This window comes from Cyrtonyx montezumae, unplaced genomic scaffold (assembly GCF_038088225.1).
Source record: "Cyrtonyx montezumae isolate F1298 unplaced genomic scaffold, pur_monq_1.0 scaffold_70, whole genome shotgun sequence".
NCBI classification, from domain to species: Eukaryota; Metazoa; Chordata; class Aves; order Galliformes; family Odontophoridae; genus Cyrtonyx; species Cyrtonyx montezumae.
The window spans coordinates 179431-204451 of NW_027072079.1; the positions used below are offsets into that span (position 1 = coordinate 179431).

Genomic DNA, 25021 nt, shown 5'->3' on the forward strand with positions numbered 1-25021 from the left:
ACTGAGGGTTACCCAAGGAACAAAGGCTTCATTCTGTTTGTTAATTATGTCCTAAAGAGGTCCATAAAGGTACTCAGCACCACGTACATGGTAGCAGAGACCCATCTGTCCCATAATAGCCCTTCTGGCATCCATCCAGCTGAACGTAAATTAAATGGGCCATTGAGCACTCAACCACTTCGGTAACTAACAGATCCAAGGAGGCAGCAGTTCATAATATCCACATTTTTTTTTTCAGTGGAGCAAGTTCAGTGCTGGTTTCTCTGAATATATTCACTGAGTGGTCAGAATCTTTGCACCCCCAAGGACTCACAGGTGCCTCAAATTTAACCACAATGAATCTCTACCAATGGCAGCTGGGCAGATTTAGGATCATGTAACCGGGGATGCACTGTTAAAGCTCAGCTGCATCTCCTAAGAAACAAGGAGGTGGATAAACCAACATGTCCCAAGTCCACGACCAATAGCTTCCAGCAGAACTGCTTGGTGATTGCTGAGGAAACCTAAGATCAAGTAGATGCTGTTAAGAAAAGGTAAGGATTTAAAGGTTAAAGAAAATGTGGACTTGTACATCAGCTTCCCTACATTTGCAATGTCTATCTGTTCAAACCAAGGCTTGGTTCTCCACTTAAAAAAAAAAATCCATAGGTTCGACACCTTATGCTACACAGCTGCTAATGCATGCTACCCAACAGCAGGCTGTTCCCTTCTTTCACTCTCCCTCCCTTTTGCACAAAGGACAGCATCTGCTTCTGCTGCTGCAGTGCACTCACTGCATTTTCATTACATCTGAGCCCCCAACCAAAACTACCCCAGGATTGAGTGGAGACAACTTCAGTACACAGCAGCTGTATGGAAAAAAAGATTGAACTAAACCAACTCTGGATTGTCCTCAGCTGCCTGAGAAGCAGATCAAGCCAGAAACGGGAACTAAGATACCCGCATGTCCTTATTTTGCCCACCCTTTTCTAATCCCTCTCCCTCAGCCTTGCAATCCTCGCTAGATGCTCACAAAAAGTGGACCCACAGCGTCACCTAGTGGCACCAGTAAGACACTGCCTGGCCTCCAGCTGCAAGAACCTCGGGATTTCACCCATAACTTCCCATTCCTTTTTAAAACGGTACTTCTTTGCAAAACGAGCATGAATCCAGTCTTCAGACCTATATATTTTTTTAATGTAAATGACCAAACTTTATTGAAGTTAGCAGGACTGTTAAGAAAGCAGGATATTTTACACCTCAAATAGAGTTAGAGTTAATTCTCATGTAACTACAGTAAAAATAAAAGCTAATAAAAAGGGCTATCTTCCTTCCACCATTCAGATTCCATTATTTGTAAAATAAATGCAGTCAAGTTTAAAACTGTACTAAACTTCAATGCTAGCAATCAGAAAATTTCTGGTTCATATGGTTTTATTCCAAAGATTTGCAATGCAGCAGAATTTCACAGCCATAATGAAAAAAAAAAAATTACGGCAGCTCAATACAAGTAGGATTTCAAAATTTCCAAAAGGCCTTAAAATGTTATGTGCAGTTTTAAAGGAATTATAATGAACTCTAAGTAAACAAAAAACCATTCAAAATGCATATAAAATGCAAAAGTAATGCCCTGCAGGCTCCTGCAAAAATGTGGACTTGTCCTCAAGAAGTTCTGTCAGTCAGCACAGCGTTTGGATAAGCACTAAAATACATTTGTTCCAGCAGTGGGCACACTATTCCAGTTGCACAGAGAAAAAATGGAGTATTAATCTTCAATTAATCATAAGCAGTTCTGAAAGTTATGTTCTGCTCAGTTTAAGATGCTTCAGTTGTTGGACTCCAAACCCAGAAAGTGTTTTTATTGTAATAATAATTAAAAAAAACACAACAAACCTGTGCCCTTAACGTGTATTAAAGTGCATTCAGTTACCGTTTTTAAAGCAGGTCACAAAGTCCCTTTGAAACTGGTCCCTAAGCACTGCAGTAGCATTTGTAGTGGTAAAAGTAGTGTATTACAGAAAGCCTGTTCCATACCACCACTGCACACAGGCGAATTCTGTGAGTTAGTGAAACAGGTCCTAGAGATCCAAAAGGATAAGACAACAGGAGCACAGAGGAGCTCTGTTCTCATCCTGGGGACAGAGGTTACCTGTCGAAGGCATCCCACAGCCACAGATACTCATTTCCATGCACCCACACATTCTTTCAGGCTTCTGCAGTACTTTTCTGGCTGAGATAATCTGTACATATGATTCCCTTAATGTTGACGTGCAGTATAGCATCGCTTTCATACAGGACAGCTGTTTGTTAAAGCTAAAAACACCAATTTAAAATGGCCCAGCACCTTGAAGCAAGTTTTATTATAAGAGGCCTGTTTATTCTTCATCATCATCTTCATAGTAACGGTTCCTTTTGATCTGTTCTTCCACAGACAGATCTTCCATATCTTCACTCTCCCAGAAACCAACATCTTGGGATTTACGATTCTGGTCAGGAGATGATTCCTTTGCAGTTACATTGGATAAGCTGGAATGCTTCAGAGAATTTGGTTCAAGGAATTCTTCATTTGTGGTTCTCTGCTCTTCCACAGTGTGCTCTTCCTCATCTGTCTCTGCATTCTCCTGGCCGTTTTCTACAAAGTTATACTCCGCTGTTTTGATACCAGGCAATTCCAGCTCTTCCTCTACATTTTTCTCCTCAGCATTCTGGATGTTCCTACTCTCAATCTTCTTCTCTTTCTGCTTTTTGTCTACCATAACCTCTCTCTCCAGTTCCTCACTTCTTTTCAACGTGTCTCTCTCTGCCTTAGAAGGAGAGGATGAATTGTCTGTTTTATGGCCTTTAACAGATACTGTTCTAAACGAGGCTGCTACCGTAAAGGGACGACTTCTCTCCTTCAGTGAGGAAGATCTTCTTAACTTTTTGAGATCCAGATCCACATCCTCCAACACATCTGGCTTGGAACTCTCTTCTTCGGGGGGCCATTTGGGTTTTAACACTTTGATGCCCTCTTCCAAAGTGCTTCCTTGAATACTTTGGTCTGATGGAGGTGGCCAGGCAATCCTGAGCTTTTTTGTTTCTGCTGGTTTCTCTTCTCTTTCAGGCAAGGCTGAAGCTTTTGCTTCCATAGTCGCTGCCAGAACTCCTACTTTTGCAATTGGGGCATCCTCTACTCCTGGGTTTTGAGGACTCTCTGTTGCATTTACACCATGGAGAGTTTTCTCCAGGGATTCTTCACATTCAGTTTTGCTTGACCATAATTCCTTATGCTGTTTGTGTCCAAAACCTTCATCATAATTACCCTTAGCTTTGAAGAGCTGATTGAAGTGAGGCTTGCAGTAAATATTCCCACGCAGAGAAGCGTATGTCCCAAGACTATTCAGGGAGATACAAAGTCATATGTTAGCATAGAGTTTCTGGTGCCCCCGAGGCAAGTGTGTTATTTATCTTGCTGAAACAAATCTCTTCCAATAGGTTTAGAGAAGACAAGCTTACAGTTTCAATATGTTTGTATGACCCTCTTTCCAAGTGTAGGGAAACGGACACTACATCTTTCTGTCACAAAGTGACGTTACAAGTTACAAAATACACTGCATTAAGTGCAAAGGCGGCAGAACTAGAAGTGCATTACCACTCCTATGCTCTAATTCACTGGATTATAGTTGTTTTCAATTCAGCTAGGCCTGGACAGCTTCATGCTCAGCTTCTGAGAATTGGAAAGCCACACTTCCTCGAAGGCAGCCAAACGGAGCAGCGTGTTTACCTGAGTTTACTGTTGCAATAGGAACAACGGAAACAGCTGATGTGGAACACCTGCTGGTTGGCAAGGAGCCTCTCCATCGGGTACACCGTCTTCTGACACCCAACACAGGTTTCCTTTGCTGGCAACTGAAACTTCTACGGGAAGAAGAGAAAGTTCATTAGCTGGAAAAGAAATCAACTGCTAGGAGACTTGGCTTGGGTTCATGCACAGCTTCCAGAGTTGTCAGAAAAAATGGCAGTATTTCTGCAACCTCAGTGCTAATTCTGATAGAGTGGGTTCTGGTGGGCAACTAGCGTGGAAGAGGCTACAACAAGCCCACAGGGATTGGTATGGTTTGACAGGCAAAGTTTCCCCCACTGAGTTGCACATCACAAGCGGAGAAGGAACAATGAAAATGCTAGAACCCAGCTGTAACTCTGACAGAGCCAGTTCCCAGAAATCTAGGATGTTTCTGCAATCTTATTTTTTTCTTTATAAAAAAAATGATGAAATACTGAAGTAGATACAGTCATTATGAGACTTACCAAAAATAAAGTTAGCACAGAAAAAGATCTGAAAACCTCAACAAATAAAAAGTTGAGGCTGGGGAGAGAAGAGGAACAGTGCAGACCGCCCTCAGCAGTTTGAAGTCCGTTTTTGCTAAATGCTCTACTCTTTTAAAGAGGAGAAAATAACCTCAGTGCAGATGTGGGCAGCAGGAAATGCTTCTGACTTCATTTGTAAGCAATTCCAGTTCTACACAAAAAAAACTGTAGTCGGGTTTCAGGACAAACAGCTCTCCAACTTGCTCAAGACTTAAAGCTGAGGATGGCTTTGAGGTTAAAAAGCTAAAACTGTTTATGTAGTTACTAAGAGAATTTCCTGAGAATTTAGTGCAAGGGTAAACTTAAACACTAAGGAGTCAAGCGTTGCTGCCCTGCGATATGGGAACAGTTTCAGACTTTGTTTTCTGAAAGCATCAAGGGAGCAAGCACATTGTCCATGAAAAAGGTCACTTGGTGCCATTCACTTCTTGGAATCTATTATGGTTGGCCAGCAGGAAAGATACCTCCAAGAAAAAAAAATAACTTGCAGGTGAAAAATGGGTATTCTCAGGCTGCTCATTGATAACAACTACTTCAGCAGCAGAATAGGAGAACCTAAGCTCCATATCCATGGGATTGCACGTTCACATTGATAGTACAGCATAAAAAAAAAATAGATCTGCACACAGAATTACCTGCTCCAAAGTTACTGAAAAGCTCCAAGGAAAAATATTGTGACTCAAGAAAAAAACAAAACAAAACAGGATGGGCACAGGAAAACATAATTACAGCAATTCATTTATAACAGGCAAGAAACAATGGTTAGGCAATGAAAGTTACAATATGCAAGGGACAGATTGCTGAAGACAGAGTCAGCTCAAGTCTGTTTGGCACAGCCACAAAATTTGCTGCCAATTTAATTTCAGTTCAATAGGTATTTCAACTTTTTAAGGCATCGTTTTAAGCTACAGCAGATTAAAGTTCTGATTATGATGACAACTAGACCAACAAAAATTCAGAGTTCCTTTTGAAAAGACCCACAGCCCCTACATGCTGCCAAAACTGCATATGAACTCTGAATCTCAAGTTGCTACATGAAATCTCAGAAAATGAGAGTTTACCAGTTCAGACAAAACTCTGACCATCCTCTTCAGCCACAGGAAGCAAGGCAGCAACAATTTACTTGCCCATCAAAAAGTGACCCCAAGAGCTTAGTTTTGCAACATTACATTACAGTGCTGGCATGTGCCTCTGCAGTGTGCATCCCCATCTAAGAAGAGGAACTTACTTGTATAACAATGAGCCCTGTGTCTGATGGAGAGGTGTTTTGGGGTGTGAAGAGAAAGAAATTCCTTTCCAGGCATACTACAGATAGGAGCTACAGGAGGAAGGTGAGGCCCAATAAATAAAGAACTTGACAGAAAGCTGAGAGTTGAGCTCGCATTAGGAGGGAAGCAGAAGGCAGGAGTAGAGATTAGGAACCAAGAACAGGAAACAGAAGCTGGAAAAGACAAATAGGAACCTTACGTGAATAAACAGCATCTGGGTTTCTATCTGAGCAGCGCAGCATCAAAAGCAGTAATGAGGTAGAGGACTACAACGGTTATAGTAATAGGAAGATATTGCAGAGGACCAAAACACACAGCTTGCATGAACCTTGTATGCTTTCACAGATCAAGACTGCAAAAACATTACAGGCAACTCCAATTTCTTATGCTAGCATTTATACCTCAGAACACTAAGAAGCCACATCTTACTGGTCTTGGTTAGATCAGTGCTCTTCCTCTCCAAGATGGGGAGAACAACAAAAGCACAGTTGTTTCCTCAAGAGTGAGCCTGTGGCAGCCCAGGGAACAGGCATCCTAACTCCAGACAGCACATGTGACAAGTGCAGTGTGATCAAAATGTTCAGAACTGCTGTCTGCATGGCTAATAAGATTAGCAAATACATTCCTATGCGAGAAGTGCTCCATCTGCTTTATAGCCCTTGCTAAAGAAAACCTAACATTGAAGATTTGTTATTGAGAATGCCACACTTCATCCCCATGGAGTCACTCACCATTCACCCTTGATATTAAGTTTCTACCAACTGCTGTTGCTTTGGGAACAGCTGGAAGAGGAGCACGGAGGGGCAGGTCCTGGCATACTGAAGGCTCTCAGGTTTGGGACCTCAGTGCCACCATCTAGGAGCTCTGACTTCACAGGAGGCACAGATAAACCCCTGCAGGATGTGCATCCCTTCTCAAACCCCTTTTTCCCAAGCTAAAGAGAAACAGATTGCCTCTGCACAGGACACACCATTGCAACAGCAGCAGCGCAGCTCCCAGTAAGCAGCTCAAGCCTCATCTTTGGGAAAAATAAGTTTTGAGATGCTTTTCTATTCAGACTGAAGTTCCTTCATGGTCAGATCAGACATTAATACAGTTACTTCACTGACAGATTGGTTGAATTAAGGCTTTTCACTGTTAAATAGAAAGCTTTTCCTAACCGTTGCCAGTGTTTGAGAATAAATAGCTCCTTTACCTTCACTGTTTTTGGCAGAGACGCATCTGTCTGGCCAAGTGATTTGGAAGCAAAGTTTTGCTGTTTTGTGCTGACAGGTTTCTGAATTTCTGTCTCACTCTCCAGGTTTTGTCCAACTAAGGGAGGAGAACAGGAAGAAAAGATAATTACAATGACTTGAAAATCATGGAAAGTTTGCACTGACAAGGACCAAATAGCAATCCTACCAGCTGAGGGCTAAAGTATTTGTTTGCTATTAAAACTTTTGATCTGGATACAGCAAATATATTTAAACATGATCAATCTACTCATGTGTCAGAACAGTTAATACATTACAGAAACTTGTACACAGAGATCCAACACCTAACTCTGTGCTGTCATTTCTGCAAAGTGCTCTCACGTGGCCCTGCATTCAGGTATAAATCTAATGCAACATGAGAAGGACTTAATAGGAACCTGTCTACCTGTGGTCAACACCAAAGGAATTTGGTAGTCATCCTGCATTACTAAGAACGTTCAGCCTTGTACAGGACAGACTTTTAGCATTAGGAAAGTTTTTATTAGGTCAAATTTATCATTTGTCACGAGTGGTCCTAAGCATCCTACAAATAACTGATCAGAGGGAGTGCAATTCCTCATTTTCACATCCTACTCTTGCTGAGGCAGACAAAACAAGTGCTTACCATTGCCATCCTCTGAAAGGCTGGAGTGGAAAGACAGGCTGTTCTCACCTACAGACACCTGCAAGAGAACATTGGGCAATGAGCACCTGCAATCTTCAAAAGTCTGAAAACCATGGCCCAAGTAACACACAGAGTGACAGCATAAGCACTCAGACAGGAAGAGTCTGGCCACAATAAGGTCCGCGTGAAACTACTTTTTTGTTTTGCAAGGCCCAAGACAGAGTCCAGCTGACTGTCAAGAATGTTCGGTGCTTGCTACAAGGCAGATATCCTCACACAGTTACAACTCTTGCAACGTTCAGATCATCTGCTGTAGTGTTCAGATAAACACTGTTTTTTTGTTTTTCCCCAAACACCTGCAGCTTGTACATCTTTCTCTCTTAGTTATTAGAAAGCCTCATTGATTTTGTTGATGTACTTCCTAGTTCTCACTGAGAAAATCCTTGCCCATACTGGAAACCTCATGGCTCCCTCCAACATTTGACAAATCTATGTTACTTAAGCACTGAACAAAAACAGTGCTTTCCAAAACAAAAGAAAACCCTAACAACAACAAAAGCTCTGAATTTTCAAAACCAGTTTTTCTAAGAGGTGGTTATAAATCAGTCTCAGATACTAAACACATCACAGATAAAGCACTTGATGTAGGCTTGTTAAATGTGGTGCTATTGCTGTCAAATAGTACTAAGTAGCTACACTGAGAAACTAAACTACTGTAACAAGATTAATGGCAGAACATCATTAATTCACTTTAATGACTGAATGGTCCATCGCAGGCAGCTGACATTTGTAAATTAATGAGGTAATGGAAGAAGCAAGTTACATAAATTAACACACGTTGTTCTACTGAAAAAATAACCAACACTGGTGTACTGGGAAGCACATCAGCGTGTGCTCTGTGGGTGTTAGAGTCACTTATCTGATTTCTAAATCAGTCATGGATTCAGTGTAAAAAATGCCAGAGAAGGTTAGCACATTTCTTTTGCTCTCTTTTTGCCTGAGGGTTCCTATTGCTGATATTAAGTACCAGCAGTTTTAATTAGGCTTATTTCCAAATTTCATCATGCCATTTAAATAGACAATCCCGATTCTCAATGTTCTGCTCAGGTTCTTTATTACACCTGCACTCCTCAACAAATAATTTAGCAATTACTGCTGCGTACAATCAATTTTATTCAAATTTTCCATACAACAGCAGAGAAGTATTCTGATTTCACAGGTGTTCTTTTAATTAACTCACCTTCTAGCAGAAGCAGCCTCAACCAGTTAAACTCAGCCATCAGTAATGAACAGCTGAAAGCAGCAATTTGGCTCCAGGCCCAATGAAGGCTGGAAAGCTCTAAAAGCCCTCCTGGCATTAGGCTGCCACGTGTTCAGAATGGCTTGAATACACAGTACCCCAATTATTATTCAGCTACTTTTATCCCGTCTGCTATCCCAGTTTAGTATACAAATGGTCGAGCATGCTTTATTATCTCTGTATTCAGAGAGTAATTTAGCCTCAATTTGCAGCTGAAGCTCAAAAATGGGAGCAAACTCAGACTGGCACTCTGTTACCTTAACAGAAATTTAGCTGCTAAATGCAGAAAAAACGGTGACAAAGTCTCTTTTACATGCGTCACACAAAGCTTTTCATCCTTTAAGTTATTTAAAAAAAAACACATTCCTAGTTGAGGATCATTATATTTTGTTAGGGAGTATGACACAGGAGTTTAAGTGACTTCACCCTATTCAAATATTAATGGCAAAGTCAAACAAAACCAACCCCAATCCAGAGGCTTGTCAGCTGCTGAAGCCTCTAAAAAGAACACATAAGAATGACAACCACGGGTTCTGCCACACTAGTGACATGTCATTATTGAGAAGATGGGAAATCCACCAGAAAACTTATCTCTAGATGTTCCCTACAACGTTAGAAGTCTTCCACTGAGACCTGCTAGCTCATACTTTAGATATAGTCTAGATTTAAAGAATAAAATCAGGAATTCTGCAGCCTGTATATTGTCACATGCTCAGATTCAATTTCTAAACAGCACGTGGAACAAGCACTTCAGCTGAAACTCAGCAACTTCTTCCACTTACAGTGAAGTCCTTGACCTTCACCAGCATGAACATCTTACCTTCTCCCCATCCTGATAGGAAATGCAGTCCTCAAAACTTGGTGGCATATTCTCCTTCTGCTCAGATTTGTAATTCTTGAGTTCACTTTCACTGGCTTGAATCTCATTCTATAGAATAAAGCACTTGAAAGTTGACAGGCTCTTTTCTCCTAAGAAAGTACTTGCTATTTTTCTTCTTAATTCTATTTTTGTAAACTGTTTTCCTAGCATACACAGCCATAAGTGAAAGAGCTTAAACAAGAGGCATCTTATACACATTAGCAAAGTGGTGGATTTTAATGAGGAAAGAGATGGGGCTGTAGCATTTTCCTGTATTAAGGTAATGACAGCCCTTTTCTCTGATTCCAGATTTCCATTTAACATCAACTCTCCCATTTTTCTCCTGCTCACTCCATACATCTTCACTTTCCAGTCATGTTAACTTTTCATTGGAAGTGAAAATTATTTCAAGACAAGCACTGCATAAAGCACTGTGTAATTGCTAAATACAACATAAAAGCAAATCCTACTTGTTTCTATAGTAGTAAAAAAAAAAGGAAAAAAGCCAACTGTTATTTACTAAGGTATCTGTTTTTTTACAAACTGCCTTAAGATTAACACAAAAGAATCTTTCACACTTTAATAATCCTGCAAAACCTCGTGTTTCATTGCCGCAGGATTCAAGATAATTGGGGAAAGACTCATGCCATTCACAAGGCAACTTCTTTATAACATGGAAGAGAGAGAGCTAAATGCCAGCACTAGCAGCTTAGAGGATTCTGTAAACCCATCGAGTCTAACAGGTATGTAATTAAGTACTGATGTTTTAATGCACAGATCCCTAAACATGCTGTTCATAATCTCTCCCTACCCTTCCTGCATCACTTGCAATGCTAGTAAAAGAATTGCTTCTCACCACTATTCTAACCCACTGCAAAAACATCTACCAGTTTCAATCCAGACCTAATTATACAACAATGCCCACAAAATAGCTGATCCCAAGAGAGATTATGTCTCTCTTTTGCAGCATAGATGTGACACATTTTCGGAGAAGGGAAGTACAAATACCATGCTGCCATGTCAAAAGATCTTTAGTTCCTTTGGCAGCAAATAAAAAAATAACCAAGACTTACAGCTGCTATTGTAGGTACTACAAACACTAAGCTCATCAGCACCTTACTGATCTGCCAGGCCAAAAATCACAAGAAATTCTGCTAAATGGGACTTCCTAAGAGCTTGAGGCTGCACTGGTAGCAAACTGATAGCATTGGGGAATTGCAAACAGTCTCAAGAGAAAAAAAAAAAATCTATGGTAAATCTCTTGCCATTAGGACATAACTTATTGAATCAGCTACTACTCTGAGCCACAAGCTGGAAAAAATATCTGGCAAACTGAACAGAGGTGAGAAACAGGACTCAAATCAGCAATTTGCAGATAATGACATTTGTTGCACCGGCTGCAATGACTTTCCACTCATACCATGAAGGTTACACTAGACTTTTCTCCTACGAACTGCAGAATCAAATCTACACTGCAGATGAAATCAAGAAATCATTTCAGCTGGGTAGAGACTGCTTCCCCTAGCTTACAGCTAGTGTACATTACAGAGGTGAGATTTTTGTTTGTTTTTAGCATGCAGAGAGCTCCAGATAGGCAGAAAGAAAAAGAATGTCAGTTATGTTTCAGAAGGACCACAGTCAGGGTGCCAGCAGTTAATTTCCTGGAAAACTTTCAACATCAGTCCAGCAAGATGCAAATACTTATTTCTTCCTGCAGTAGAGGCAACTCTTCATTAAAAATGAGCCCTGTGAGCACAAAGGTCTTTTCAAAATGAGATGGCATTATCTTCAAAGAGTGTGGCTCCTATAAGATCTTATTTCCAGCCTGAGGTTGGGGTTAAAATTCACTTCTACCCAAGGCAAACAGACTTACCGTGGTAATGAGGCCTGCAGAACTGCCCTGCTTGGACACAGCTGCCTGATACTTTGCCAACCTATCCTTTATTGAAGTTTCTGTTAAGCGAGGCATCTCGAGGCTTTTCTTGGTCTCTACCTTATCTGGGCTGAGTGCTGGACTCGTATCTACAAGATGAAAAGAATTACATGAATAAGAAGTAACCTTCATGAACACCAGTTGCACGCATGAAGATTACAAACCCCATCCCTTTATCAGCACAACAGAAATTCTCCAGTCACAGGCTCTAAGCCCTGTAATCTACACAGCTAGTTTCAGAAGGATTATATTCACCTCACACAGATTTAAGCCAGTGGTCTCAGAAGCAAACAGTATGAACACTGATGACTATTTTACTGTTATTATCATGTTAAAGTATTTTTCTATTATATAAACTGGGGAAAACAAACAAACAAACAGGGGGATTACTGACCTGATGCACTGTGACTCTTCTCTCCTTGGCCAACATCAAGGTCCTCCGAAGAGAAGCTGTTTTCAGAAATCCTCCTACCAATTGCTGTCTTCCTCTGGTCTCTAGCAACCTATTAGAGACAGAACCCACCTATCAGCTGCCTGGGCAAACAAAGATTGTTGCATTTAATCCTTTAAGATGCACAGGTGTCACTAGCAAATCTGCTTTAGTAGAATAAACAAGTCTAGCAGGTGACATGTTATTTAACCAATATAAAGTTTGATCACAGAATAGATGACCCTCTGTCACCTGGAAAATACTCTTGTGAAGAGGTTGGTAAGTGTCCTTTGATAAGATATCTTGGTTAAAAAATCAGAAAACAACCCAGGTGAGCTATTTAGCCATTTACCACTGTAAGTACAAAACTTCTGTCCTGACTTTTGCATCTCATACCAATTCTTTTGAAATTAATGTTCAAAGTCATTTTATGAAGATTTAAAATTGGAAAGAATGATGAAAGGAGTAAGAACAAAAATCTGCATTGATTTTCAGCTACAGCAAGGGAAAAAAAACTACACTAACAAAAGTTACCTAGAGCCATTTGTTTTTATTTCTATTTTTCATGCACTTGGTACCAAATAATTCCCTAATTAGGTCTGATAAGGCTTAAGCTAGAGTGTTAGAGATAAATATTCTCAGATAAACAGGATAATCACTATTTGCAAGGCTGCATTGGTGGGCAGTTTTGTAGTTACAACCCAAACGTTGTGGCTGGCTCAAATCAGATTTGACATACATTTGTTGAGGCCAACTCCCAAAAATGCTGTGCTCAGTAAGAGGAATTGTGAAGAAGTGCTCATGAAATGCAATGTTTAATTGGACCTCACTGAAATGAGATGTTTCCACAGCTGAAGGACAGCATACCAAACATTAGAAGGTGACAGATCTTTGTCATCTCCCTCTTTAGGAAAAATTAAATCACAAAAACAGAAATTACTGTTGAGGCTGATGAGAGAAGAAGGCAGGTTTGGCAAGATGCTACAACCACATATCCCTGCACCCCCAGCTCCTTCCAACAGCTTTCTTATTTGCTGGTCACCAACCTGAAGGAAATTCCAAAGTTTTATTTTAACAGAACTGCACTGAAAGATAATCACTGTGAAAAATCAGGCTGCTTTGTCATACAAAACAGCACTTTACCAGGAAAGGAAAATGGAGCTGGAAAACCTCTTTTTTTTTTTTTTTTCCATTAGCATGGGAAATAGTTCTTATTTCTGTGGTTTAAGGCTTTGTTAAACTTTTCTTACTGGAAAAGAGCTTAGCTATGACAAGCCTTTTCCTTCCACTGAGTGTGTTGATAGGTTCAGTTCGGGAGTGTCTGCACGCTTGTAAGAACTTGCAGATTCCTTATTCTGAGCAAACTGTCCTTACATATTCTTATTCATCCTGTCTGCTTTCATGTCACCTTCAGCCCACACAGTTGAAGCTATTATAGCTCAGAAATTGGTCCTTCAAAGGGACTAGTTTTTCACTAGCATACAGAAAATATCACTATAAGCAAAATACACATGAAGAGAAGATCCTATAAGGATAGAAAAAAACAAGTTTATTAGCCCACTTGAAACTCTGAACTAGTGAATTCAGGTAATTCAGATAAACTGTGGGTAGATTTTTTAAATCTGTTGTATGGACCACATATACCCTCTTGCACATAGCAGGACTGGTGAAGCTACAAATGGAACAAACAAATTTGTAGTACAGACACAGGAAGTTTAACTGGTGAGCAGCATTCACGAGGAAGATTTCACTACTGGGGAACAAAAGGCTTAAGGAATTTAGATCTGATGTCTGGGATTCCAACTTCACTGCAAGAAAACATTAGCATCCTTTTGGAAAAACATAAACAGAAATCCAGACTGGGTAAAGCCAGTGCTGTGCAGATTTTATATCAGTAGTCTTACACTGTGGAAAAAGAAAAAAAGAAGCAGAGTAGTAAGTGAAAAATGTTCACCAAAAGGAAGGTGAGAGACTTTCTCCATTGCCACCAGTAGGCTGACCACAGGTAATTAGGCTGATTAGGGTGCATGGAAGGTAACACCATCAGCATGAAGGAATCCCTTACTCCCAGGTTTAGGCTTATCCCACTCAGTTCCCTCTATAATTCTGGGTGGGCCACTATTCCAGTGCTACAGCTTGTGCTGCTTGCAAAATGAAGTATTCCTCATGTCTGGAAAGCCCCAGTGTTCTAAGACAAAAGAGGTGAGTGCAGAGGTACAACAGAGTTAACAGCACTTCGCCTGGGGCACCAGGAGTTGTTGGGCAAAAGACCAAATAAAAGTTACACCTATTTCATTATAGACAACTGTGTCAAATGTGACCCTGAGCATCAGGTTAGATACACAAGGCATAGTAAGATTCTGCCTTAAAGGAAAAACACAAACCAACTTAGAGAGAACTTTTTTTAAACAAGTCTTAGGGATCTACTTGCTCTTTCTTCTGATCTTCCTCAGGTATGCTTTTGCTATTACTTACAGGAAGAATTCTTTGAAATTGATAAAAGACCTAATGTTTGGCCTCTGCTTAGCACTGAAGCAATCTAGACCAACATGCCTGCTCCTGGTTCAGACTAATGTGTTAAGATGCATTTACACTGTGCCTTTGTGGAAGAAAAAGACCTGGCTTGTAGCTCAGTTGCAGAAATCAGAGCAAAATCTGAACACAGACGAATAAACTAAGAGAGTTTTGCCCTGAAAATCAGAATAGGTTTGTGTAGAGTCTGTGATGAAGTCAGGAAGTCCAGGCAGTAACCTGGATTCTTGCCATGGACTTACCCAGCAACCAGGCAAGTTATTTTATCTTTACTGCTGTGAAGCTATAGCCATGTTGCCACTCAGCTCGTACACGTTTTTTGTCAGGAAAGCTCTGGCAGTGCTTACATTATAAGGCTGAAGTAAATGCCAAGGAAAATTACCATTTCTTAGATGAAACCTTGCTTGCACTTAAGCCAGGAGTTTATCAACAAACAGGGTTCAGGAAGAGTATACTTTCAGACCCCACAGTTAGTTAAACCTGCACCACTGCTGCAGTCACTTCCTACCTTAGTGAGAAAGATCTGTGTCCCCATAGTGCTGAACTATCTTCATTGTACGTGACTACATGACATCATCCTCCAATCCCCAGATAAAATCCCAGAACCAGAAACCTTACAATAGTGCTTTCTAATCAGAAACCCCTCCCCCCGACTTAAACTTCACAGCCCTTCGTGCCTTTTTCTTACCAAAATTAAAAAGTAACCAGATTAACTTGGAATAGGGACAGGATCTGAACCTAACCTGAAGAGTTTAATATCCACTGTATGATTTTTACTGTGTTCACTCAGATTTCAACCACACTCGAATGACTAAGCTTTAGAGAATTATCAGTTCCAGATTCAGTCATCTCCAAAACAATTTTATTCCCCAGGCTAAGATAAAATTACTTCACGTCCATCTGCAAAATGGTACTTTCCTGAGGAATCCTGACGGATTCATCCTGCAGCAAGAGTTCAGAGAAGTGCTATCAGGAAATCACCCTCCACGTCCCACCCTGATAGCATGGGTGGCTCTTACAGAATGACAAAGACTAGAAAATCTAAGCTGTTAAAGTAAGTTTGGGGTCTGTATGTAGTCATTTCAACAAAGAGCTGCCCCTCTGAAGCCCCTAACTGATACATGTTTTAAAAACCTTTGCACAAAATCTGCTAGTTTTAAGCAAGAAAATCACTCACAGTAAAACAAAGCCAGAAGTATAGGAAACTATGAGAAAACTGGAAAATCCACCAGCCTCAGGACTATGTTGCAAGTCACTGGCATATGCAACTCATTTTCTAGTTAAGCAATTCTCCCCCGGGACACACAGTCTGCAGTCCACATGCAGGATCAGATTTCATGAGCAGTTGTAGGAAAATGCAAGCCCTGTGCATTTGCAAGTCAAAACGAGTGAAGGCAGCAGCTCGTGTGGCTATCTTTGCTTATTTTTCCCCGTGAGGATTTTTTGATAAGGAACATTTGTTAACACAGAAAGAAGAGAGAACAGGGAGGAAAAGATGGAGGTATTTCACAGCACTTTTATACGCACATCTATCTACATCCGTACGTGTGACACACACAGATACACATAAAGCTCTTCACACCATCAGTACGTTCATCTCAACTGCAACTGCCCATACTGCAGAGCTCTCTTCAAACAGCTTTTATATATAACTAACACATATTTTGACACAATTCATGTTTACATAATTCACAGGAGATAAACACTCCCTTCATGATTTGAAAAAATTCCTCATAAATTCCACACGTATTTTTCTCATTTTAAATGTTAACCTTCTATCAAAAGCAAATTCATCTTACAGCTGCAAGGAGCAATCGACAAAGCAAAGCAGCACTCTGCACATCCCCGTTCAGCTCAATTACATTATTAACAGCAGCCACGTTATGTTTCAGCTCAAACAACGACTACAATTACTCACAGAGTCAACAGCTCCGAGCCACTCCCTCCAGGGATTTTTCCTGATGCCCAGGAGGCAGCAGTTTTAGTTTCCCTTAAGATATGCAAGGTCAGATCCTTACCTTGGGCTGAGCTGCTTCACCCTTTTCAAACATCATCTTTAACTTGTTCAGCGGAACGCTGTACTTCTCTATCTTCCCTGAGGACTCTGTGCTTTCACTGGCTTCAGGCTTTTCCACTTCTCTGGGCTCTCTCAGATAGTTTTCCATTTTACCACTCTCTGCTGAGTGGCTTTTAGACTTTCTGCTGTCAACAGCGGGACACTGCAGCTGGCCAGGGGTGCCAGAAGAGGCCTGGCTGTGAGATGCTGTGCCGGCTGCCGGGATCTGCTCTGTGTCTGGGGAAAAAGCAAGGCTACTTCCAACTCCCAGCTCAGGGCTCGCGACCCTGTGCCTAACCTCAGCACAGCTGCTTCGTAGTGTTTCCTTCCGAGACTCCGTTCCCGGCGCTGGATTCTCCCACTTCTTCTTTAGTACGCTCAGATTCCCCCTTTTAAAATGAGGGGGAAGATTTTCTGTGCTCTGAAAGAACAAGAAGTTAGATTCCAGTTATGCGCTTGATGAAGTACTTCCTTTCTATGAGAAAGGAAGTTAAAGGCTCGGTACTGAGCTCAGCTCTCTGCTTTTCAGACAGCTGTGAATAGTTACAACTGTGCCACATGGAGAAAGCATCCAGGATGGGAAAGGAAGGAGGGGGGAGAAGAGAAAAGTCAGGAGCTAAAGCAGGAAGTGAGCAAACAGGATGGCCTTATAAGGAAAAAGGGAGTCAAGGTCTAATGAGTTAAATGACACACAAAAGGCTCAGATCCACACATGAAGGGAAGGGGACCCAAATCCACACAACGAGGGTCTCTAGTCCTGGAACAAACAAACAACAGAAAAAGCAGCCACAAGAGAGACGTGCGGTGTGCCAAGTGTTGCAATGTCTTCCAGCTGCTTCAGAAGACAACAATTAATAACCCTTCCAAAAAGCTTCCAAGATTAGCTTCCAAAAACCAGTACTTTTTGATCCTTGGCATTTATACTAGCACAAAACAGTAGCATTTTACTTACAAGAGACCTGGCTTCAGCATTTTATACCTCACAGAGTAAGACCTAAGTGAGGTACGGACAAGATGCTTCTTTCTGCTCCCATTCATAAACACCACATCATTTGCTGGGCTTTTTCTTCTATTTCACTCAACACACTGAAAGCACCAGACAGGAAACATTCACACAAAGCACAAGTGCTGCCTTACCATTGCGAGTTAGATGGTAATACATGGAGCAGCAGTACTCCTCACATTCAAATGCTTTCCAGACTAATTTTGCTCACAAGCAGTTACCTCTCCTCAGAGCATCAGCCCATCCCATGTTTGATTCATTCAAATCTAATACTTGCCAGCATTGCAATTTTGCCTTCTCTCCCTTACGGAGTCCACTGTGTATCAGACTCATTGCAAGTGGAGCAGGTCTGCAAGGCTTACAGGAATTAAACAGGATTAGCAGCTATATTAGGATTTAAGTCTCTCACCCTATTACTCTTCTGGTCACATTTTGAACACTGCTTTGCAAATTATCTTGAATCCATCCAGGCTACAAAAAGATCAGCTCACTTGCTGACTGTACTTAAAAGAAAGTACTGACGTTGTAAGGCAAATGTTGTAATGTAACAGAAGGACTCAAAACTGCCCAGCAACTATTCACCCCTGCACGAGACATACTGCTGTGCAGTCCTGGCACACCTAATAGCACAAGGCATTTTTCACAGATTCTACAGTTATCAAAGAGATGCATGCTAGATTTCAGAGAGGCTGGCAGCTTCTTTTTAAGCCAACTTTTAAATTTAGTTAGGAAAGGAAGAGGTACCACATAACTGCCTACAGCTAAGAACAAAGAGGTTGTGGTTCGAAATGACAGCCAACTCCTTCTGCCTTTTGCTTAGTGAACTGGTGATTCAACATATAGCTTTGGGCAAGTCGCTTGGTTTTCTTTCCTTTCATTCACAGCAGTAAAAAGAGGGAATGGGTCAAAGGCAGACACTGTGTCTGAGTTTTCTGTAGGACCCATAGCAACAGCTTTGATATTCCCAAAATAAACTGTCACAGGAACATTTCATGCAGGTGACCCATTCTGGTTGCAGACTGTTGCTTATTGCCTAGGAAACAGATACTTACATTTCTTTTTTTCTCAGCTGTGGCTTCTTCAGCTGCTTTCTGATACCTTTGGGAAATAGGAAGGAGAGAAAAACAAAAACAAAAACCACAATTTTTAAACAAGAATACTGAATGATCATGAAGAGAGCTGAGATTGCATTTCCACCTAGGACTCTGCACTTACCAGACCTACCAAATAAAACCCAAGGCTGGAAAAAACAGTAGCAAATAGCATCTGAGCAATGCAAAGTGACAGACAGGTTTTAAGTCATTCAGCTTCCAGTAATAACATGCGTTGATAATTTTTGTTAGCTAAGCACTCTCATTCTCAAATATAGGCAGTTTACCTTGGAATAGCTGTATTGTTTCTCCCACCCAGCTGCCTGCTGTGTACCCTCACAGGAATATTGCCTCAGCTATTTATACAGCAGCTGCTGAACCGTAACAAATTACAGCCTGGCATACACAGAAAATCTACATAAGTGCCAGTTTATCATACTATGCTGGGTGGTAAACTGCACCAATTCAGCAGTTGCTTCGTGAGCAGCTGAACCACCCCAGCAGTGGAAATGTTAATCACAGCCCTCTGAAGATAAGCTACCCTGGATCATGAATCAAAGTCCTTTAAGAAGCTACAGAAAACTCCCAGCAATCTGCATGCCTCTCCACTGGGAGTAAGTGTACCCACAGCTCAGAGCACACCAACCCCACTGATCAGCACTGCACACGGTGATTGCACTCTGCTTTGGAAAAGCACTAATTAATCTGATCAGACACATTTTGCCATTTGTAACCAAAGCTCTGCTTTTCAAAGAGAAGAGTCATCACTCATCATGTTTCTGTTTTTCTTATCTGTGGGTCTTTCTTATCTGTGCAATTCTGCTTTTCATACAACTACTGATATGTCACAGGCCATAAATGAGTCACTAATATTCTAAGTCATCAGCCCCAGACTTTAAATAATGGCTGGTATCAAACCAGGAACTAATGTATATAAGGGGCTCTAAGTAAAAAAAAGAAAAGCCCTTAGAAGGACCAGATTCTTTCTAAGGTAAAAAAACCAAACAAAACAACACACAAAAACCCATCTCACAACTGATGAACCTTAGTGATAGTTTTTTTTCCTTTTGTGAATTGTGTGCTCCTATGTAGGTTTCTTCTCATGCAGAAGAGTGGACAAATTGCACCCTTGTTTATTGCTGCCGTGAGTTGCACTTACTGTGCTCACTGAAAGCTGCTGAAGAACTGTAGCTGGCCCTCTTTAATTCACACCAATGTATTAAGCTGTACCTTGTATACTGCAGATTTTGGAAGCTCTGAATGAGACACACTGAGAAAGTAAGTTTATGGAGGAATAGAGATCAATACTACTGGAAAAAGCAATAGAGACATGGGGATGAAAGCACTGTACCACAACTGGAAAACATAAAGCAGGATTGAAAGGTTTCAGGCAGCACTCTCAGCCCACTGCAGTGCACCATTTAAGTTTCTGCTGTTGCAAATTTGCATGTCTCTGACCTGGCAAAAGTGATAATTTAAACACTATGGGGATTAAAAAATATATTTCCACTTAAAAATATTTATGTAAAGACAATTTATGAAAAAACATGCTCCTCTGTTAGTGTCAGAGTTGGCAAAGCCAGTAAGCAGTGCTGTGTTTTTGCAAGGAGCTGACACTGCTTATGTAGAGGGACTCCACTTGATTAAGGAATAGCAGTTTGGATTACTTCCAGTAAGCCCTTTCCAAAGGATTATCAACATTTAGCAAGATGACTAGGTTCTGTAATCAAGTTTCAATGAGTGAATAAATTACCTTAACGAGGCTGGTCAAAGCAAGCAGCTTCTCCCCAGGATGGGGTACTTACAGAGCAGCATCTCTGTTTGTTTAAAGTTCAGAATGAAATTATCCTTCCTCTACCTACTCCAGGAAGTTTCTCCCACTCTCAAGATTGAAATAAAACCTTGCTACACTTAATGCAAGTCTAGGACATTTTGCCCAACTCCCACATTAAGAGAGAATCCTATGCAGCTCATGATGAAGCTGCAAAATCCCATTTTTGATGAAGTCCACCAACAACAGCTGCCTACACTCCAACACTACACCCCCAGGATCTAACTGTAATGTGACAGAGAGCATCACACTCAACTGACAGCAGAGAGATTATAACTCTGATGTTTGAAACAGTTTAAATGCCCGCAGAGCAACGTTATTTTGAGAAACAAAGCAACTGTCATTGAAATAGTTATTGTTCAGCATCTCAGCTTCAACCTCCCCAGGCAGACTGTGTTGGGAAGCCTTGCAGTACTTACCTAGAGAACCTCTCCACGAGAGCTGATGACTTATTCTTGTTGACAAGAGAAAGCTCTTTTGCAGTGATTTTCAGAGACTGCGAGGTCCATTGTCTTCTATTAAATGGGGAAGGCTCCATCTTATCTCCACAAACACCTACTGAGGAAGAAAGTACAGTGCCATGAATACTATGAGCAGAAAAGCAGTGATTTGAGAGTCACCGTCTGAAGTGACCGTTCATGAGCAGCAGAGTGCCACCAAGTGCTGATCATCCAGCATCACGACCACCGACTGACTACAAAAACACCACTCAGCATCACATTAACGTTACAATTCCCTCTGCAGATGCCACTGAGATGATGCTCCTGATAAAGCACTTGCCACAATGAATGGGGCAATAGATAGGATGTAAACCAGAAGAGGAGTGCGAAGCAGGCTGTGACTGACAACGCAAAGCTCCTATTTCCTTCACACAGACAGGCTTCAGGAAGCCCTGGTATGCCCTCTCTTGTTCTGCTTTCTGAACCAAATGTGCTGGCATTTATGTAAGAAGGCTTGAGTTATGAAACCTAAGAGGATGTAATTCCTATGCAAACATTTTTCATTCACTGGTGGCGTTCACTCTTCGTGCAGCAGCCGTTTCCTCTGTGAGCTAACATAAGTCTGTTCACAGAGGCAGCTGTAAACCTCTTGACACAATAGCTACCAGTTACCTAAAGGAATAGTTTTGACTATTTTTGTCTTGCTCTAAACTGAAAGAAATTTTGTATAGCTTTTCACAGTGTAAGTCAACCAGACAGTATCAGATACATGCATACATATATTTTACACAGTTTTCTTCTGTGGAGGAGGAAAGGAGGGGAGATTAATTTAAAGAGTTCCTTGATAAGACAAAAATAAAGCTTGCGAGGCAACGCCTTTCCTTTTTTCCTATTTTCTTTTACCCCTAGCCTGGTGTCACACAATGCCTGCAGCAAGTGATCCAAGGCTGATCCTGCAATGGTAATATCAGACAGGCTGATCTCTTTCCCATTTTTTCCATCAGTTTTCTAGCTGACCATTAGGTCACAGAACTCCAGAAGTCTGAGTCTTTAAAAGGCACCTCAGGAACTCGATACGAACAGCAAAACGTAGGGAAGATGTGATTCTGAAATCCTCGTATGCACACAATGCAATTCCTGAAAAGCATCAAAGATTTGGGATTCTGCAGCAGCTCAGCCCTAAGGAACTCAGCTGCAGCAAGCAGGATCTCACTGATCTTACATGAAGCTGAGGCAGGAGAACCTGATTCCCAATGCTCACAGGGGAGAACGGGTCTGCAAAGCACCAGTTTGTCACTGGAACCAGAGGAACCTCTCCAGTGCTGCACCCTGCTGCTGTGCAGATAAACCAACCATCACCTTGCTGTCCCAGCAGATATCACCAGGAAGAATGGGACTTTCTCTAACATTCCTTAATTCACCTGATGCAATGGAGGGAATGACACACCAAGCCAGCACACGTCTTTCAAGATCGTGATGTAGATGGTGCTTTTAGATGTACAGGTTGAACTATCACGGCAAACCAGAAAAGTTGCACTATTTTTGTTGGAGTGTTGAAACACTGAAACCACTTATCAGTGTTACGTTTCCAGTTGCAGCTTGCTGCAGCTTCAGGCTCACATCTCCCATTTAAAGGCAGTCTCTAAAACACACTCATCTCCACTTCCAACTAACGAGAGAAACTTGGGCTGAAGAGTTACTGTTTGAACTTTGTGGTTTCCAGAAAGCATTTTGCATCCCTAAATCACCTCCTGTTACCCTGAGAAGTTTTGACAAGGCTGAACTAGGAAAAGGATGCTCTGTTATCCAGACCTTGAAAAGCTGTCACTCTTAGCCAACTGCACAAGTGATCATCCACAAAGATAACGGTTCTAAGTCGAATCTGAGGGGTTCTCAACATTCCCTTTCCAACAAGCACACCTTACATGTATATAAATACACATTTCTGTGGTGACAAGGCAGAGCCCCTACTGCCATTGCCCAGTAGGGAACATTTAGCATACAGATTTCATAAAGGCGTGGAATGCATCCACAGAGATTGCAGATTGAATTTACTCCTGAAAAATGCATCTGCTGCGAAAGAAAAAACTCTGAGCCAGCTGTCCCATGCTACAGCTTCAACTTCAGTGTTGTGATTAATGTGAAGCCAAGAGAAGATCACCCGAAGCCCCACTTTGCAGTTTAAATCACCATTCTCTAAACAGGAGTCCGTTTTGCAGAGGAAACAGTAGCAGGGCATTCATGAGAAGCCTCTCTTGGCAGAGGCAGCACCTTGCTGACTGACGTGCACCTTACACGGAAGGACAGTGGCAGTAAAATACTGAGAAAACAAAAATCTAGTTAAATTGTGCAGAAAATGGGCCTTAATTCGATGCCTAAGCATGGAAGCCCTTCACATCACTCTTTGTGGATGAATTTTTCCACCGTTGTGGCACTGCTGTTTCCTCCCCGTTTGCTGCCTTAGAGCTGCAGGTGCGCTGCACAATCAGCACTGCTCAGCAATGCCTCCAGGCAGAAGCAGCAGCGACTGCTGTGAGCTCACAGGGGAAGCGAAGGAGCACACTGAGAGGGTCAGGGCAGTTAGGGATGAGAAGCAGAACTCCAAGGTGCCCAGAAATGCGTGCTCATTCCCAGCTCCATTCCACATCCTCAGCCCCCTCCCATTCGCTTTCAGTTTCACCCCATTCAAACATCTTTGACTTCTTTCGCTGCTCCTTCCCAGTGATTATTCCGACCCATTTCAGGGAACGGTTCTTTACTGCGTGATCAGAATTCAAACAACGTCGTGAAGATGCGTGTGACCTGGTGCAGGGAACTGCTCTGGCAGGGGGGTCGGACTCGATGATCTCTTGAGGTCCCTTCCAACCCCTGTGATTTTGTGAAGATTCTGCGTGGTGCAGCAGAGACGGTTGTGTTAAAGATGGAAGAGTCCCGAGGAGGAGGAGGAGGAGGAGGGGAGGAGTTCTGCAATGCCATGGAGGGAAGGGCACCCCATAGAGCAGCACACCTTGCTCTGATAAGCGACAGTGGAACAGAAACCCAACCTACGTGGAAAGGTCCTGAAGGAAAACCGCAGTTCAGCGACCACCCCGCGGCTCCCGGCACCCGCATCAAACCGAGCAGCACCGCCCCACAGCACCGGGACCTCTTCACCTGCTCCACCCGCACCGCACCTTTCTTCCTCCCTTTTAACCCGTCCGGTTCGCTCCTCCCTCGCTCCCCGTGCCGACCCCCACGACGACCCCACCCCGCTGCCCCCAGCCGGCACCGCGTGGGCAGCGCCGGGCTCGGGAGGAGCGGCCCCAGGACCCCGGCGACGGTCCCAGGGCCCAGAACCCCCACGGCGGGCACCCACGGCGGGCACTCCCCACGGCCCCGGCAGAGTGGGCACAGCTCCCTCCCTCCCCACGCACCTGCGGCGTCCGGAGGCGCTGCCACGCGCGCACCTGTCGCGGACGGGGCCACAACTGCACCTCCGCGCCGGCGGCGGCGGCGGGCAACCGCGATGGCCACGCCCCCACTCAGACCACGCCCCGTCGAACGCAGGCCACGCCTCAATTTTACCAAGTGTGTGCGGGTGGGGGGGGGGGGATGTCTCCGTTCAGCGCATGCGCAGCCCGGCTCCCCGCGGGGGTCTTCCCCACGTGTGCGCGCTCTCGCTTCTCGAGGCGTCGAGATGTCGAAGTCTCAGGGATGGCGGTGGGGTCCGTGGATCTGGGGCGGCTGCTGCTCTTAGGGGTACACACAGCCCTCAGCACTGCAGAGGAGGAGGGAGTGCCCGTGCTGGGGTCCCCCGCACAGCCCGAGTTTGTTTCTGAACAGAAGAGAGGCTTTCAGCAGCCCGACTCGATAGCCCGCATTCCTGAGATGCTGGGACGTTTATGCATCTTCATTAGCATGACACAAGCGTGCGCTCTGCAGCCAGAAAGTGGCTCCTCCAGATGTTTATCTGAGCGATGCACTTGAGGAATTGCTGTAGGTGCCTTTCTGTTGCACACCTCCCCACGCGTGCCCCGACCACCACGGAGCAGGGAGCAATGGAGTTAATGCTGCAGCAGCAGCAGCACGTGTGAAATGCACTGGTTTCAGTAAAAA

General features: G+C 42.7%; 1 protein-coding gene across 2 annotated transcripts; it reads right to left on the reverse strand.

Moving 5' to 3' along the window:
• Positions 1–1182: 1182 nt before the first annotated feature.
• Positions 1183–21024, reverse strand: LIMA1 (LIM domain and actin binding 1). Of its 2 annotated transcripts, XM_065751456.1 has the most exons (10): positions 20906–21024; positions 18617–18662; positions 16524–16982; positions 11938–12046; positions 11484–11632; positions 9572–9679; positions 7452–7509; positions 6790–6905; positions 3743–3876; positions 1183–3354 (listed from the first exon to the last, which is right to left on the reverse strand). In XM_065751456.1, the coding sequence occupies exons 1-10, from the start codon at positions 21022–21024 to the stop codon at positions 2355–2357; spliced, it is 2298 nt and encodes a 765-aa protein (XP_065607528.1). In that variant the 3' UTR covers positions 1183–2354. The 2 variants fall into 2 exon arrangements, with proteins under 2 accessions (XP_065607528.1, XP_065607529.1); XM_065751457.1 differs by lacking the exon at positions 9572–9679.
• Positions 21025–25021: the final 3997 nt, after the last annotated feature.

Excerpts from the sequence above, each read along its gene's own strand:
- LIMA1 (XM_065751456.1), bottom strand. The coding sequence starts at position 21,024 with ATGGAGCCTTCCCCATTTAATAGAAGACAATGGACCTCGCAGTCTCTG. Across the intron at positions 18,663-20,905 it reads CTCGTGGAGAGGTTCTCTAG|GTATCAGAAAGCAGCTGAAG; the intron begins GTAAGTACTGCA and ends TATTTCCCAAAG. Across the intron at positions 9,680-11,483 it reads CTGCAGGCCTCATTACCACG|AATGAGATTCAAGCCAGTGA; the intron begins GTAAGTCTGTTT and ends TTTATTCTATAG.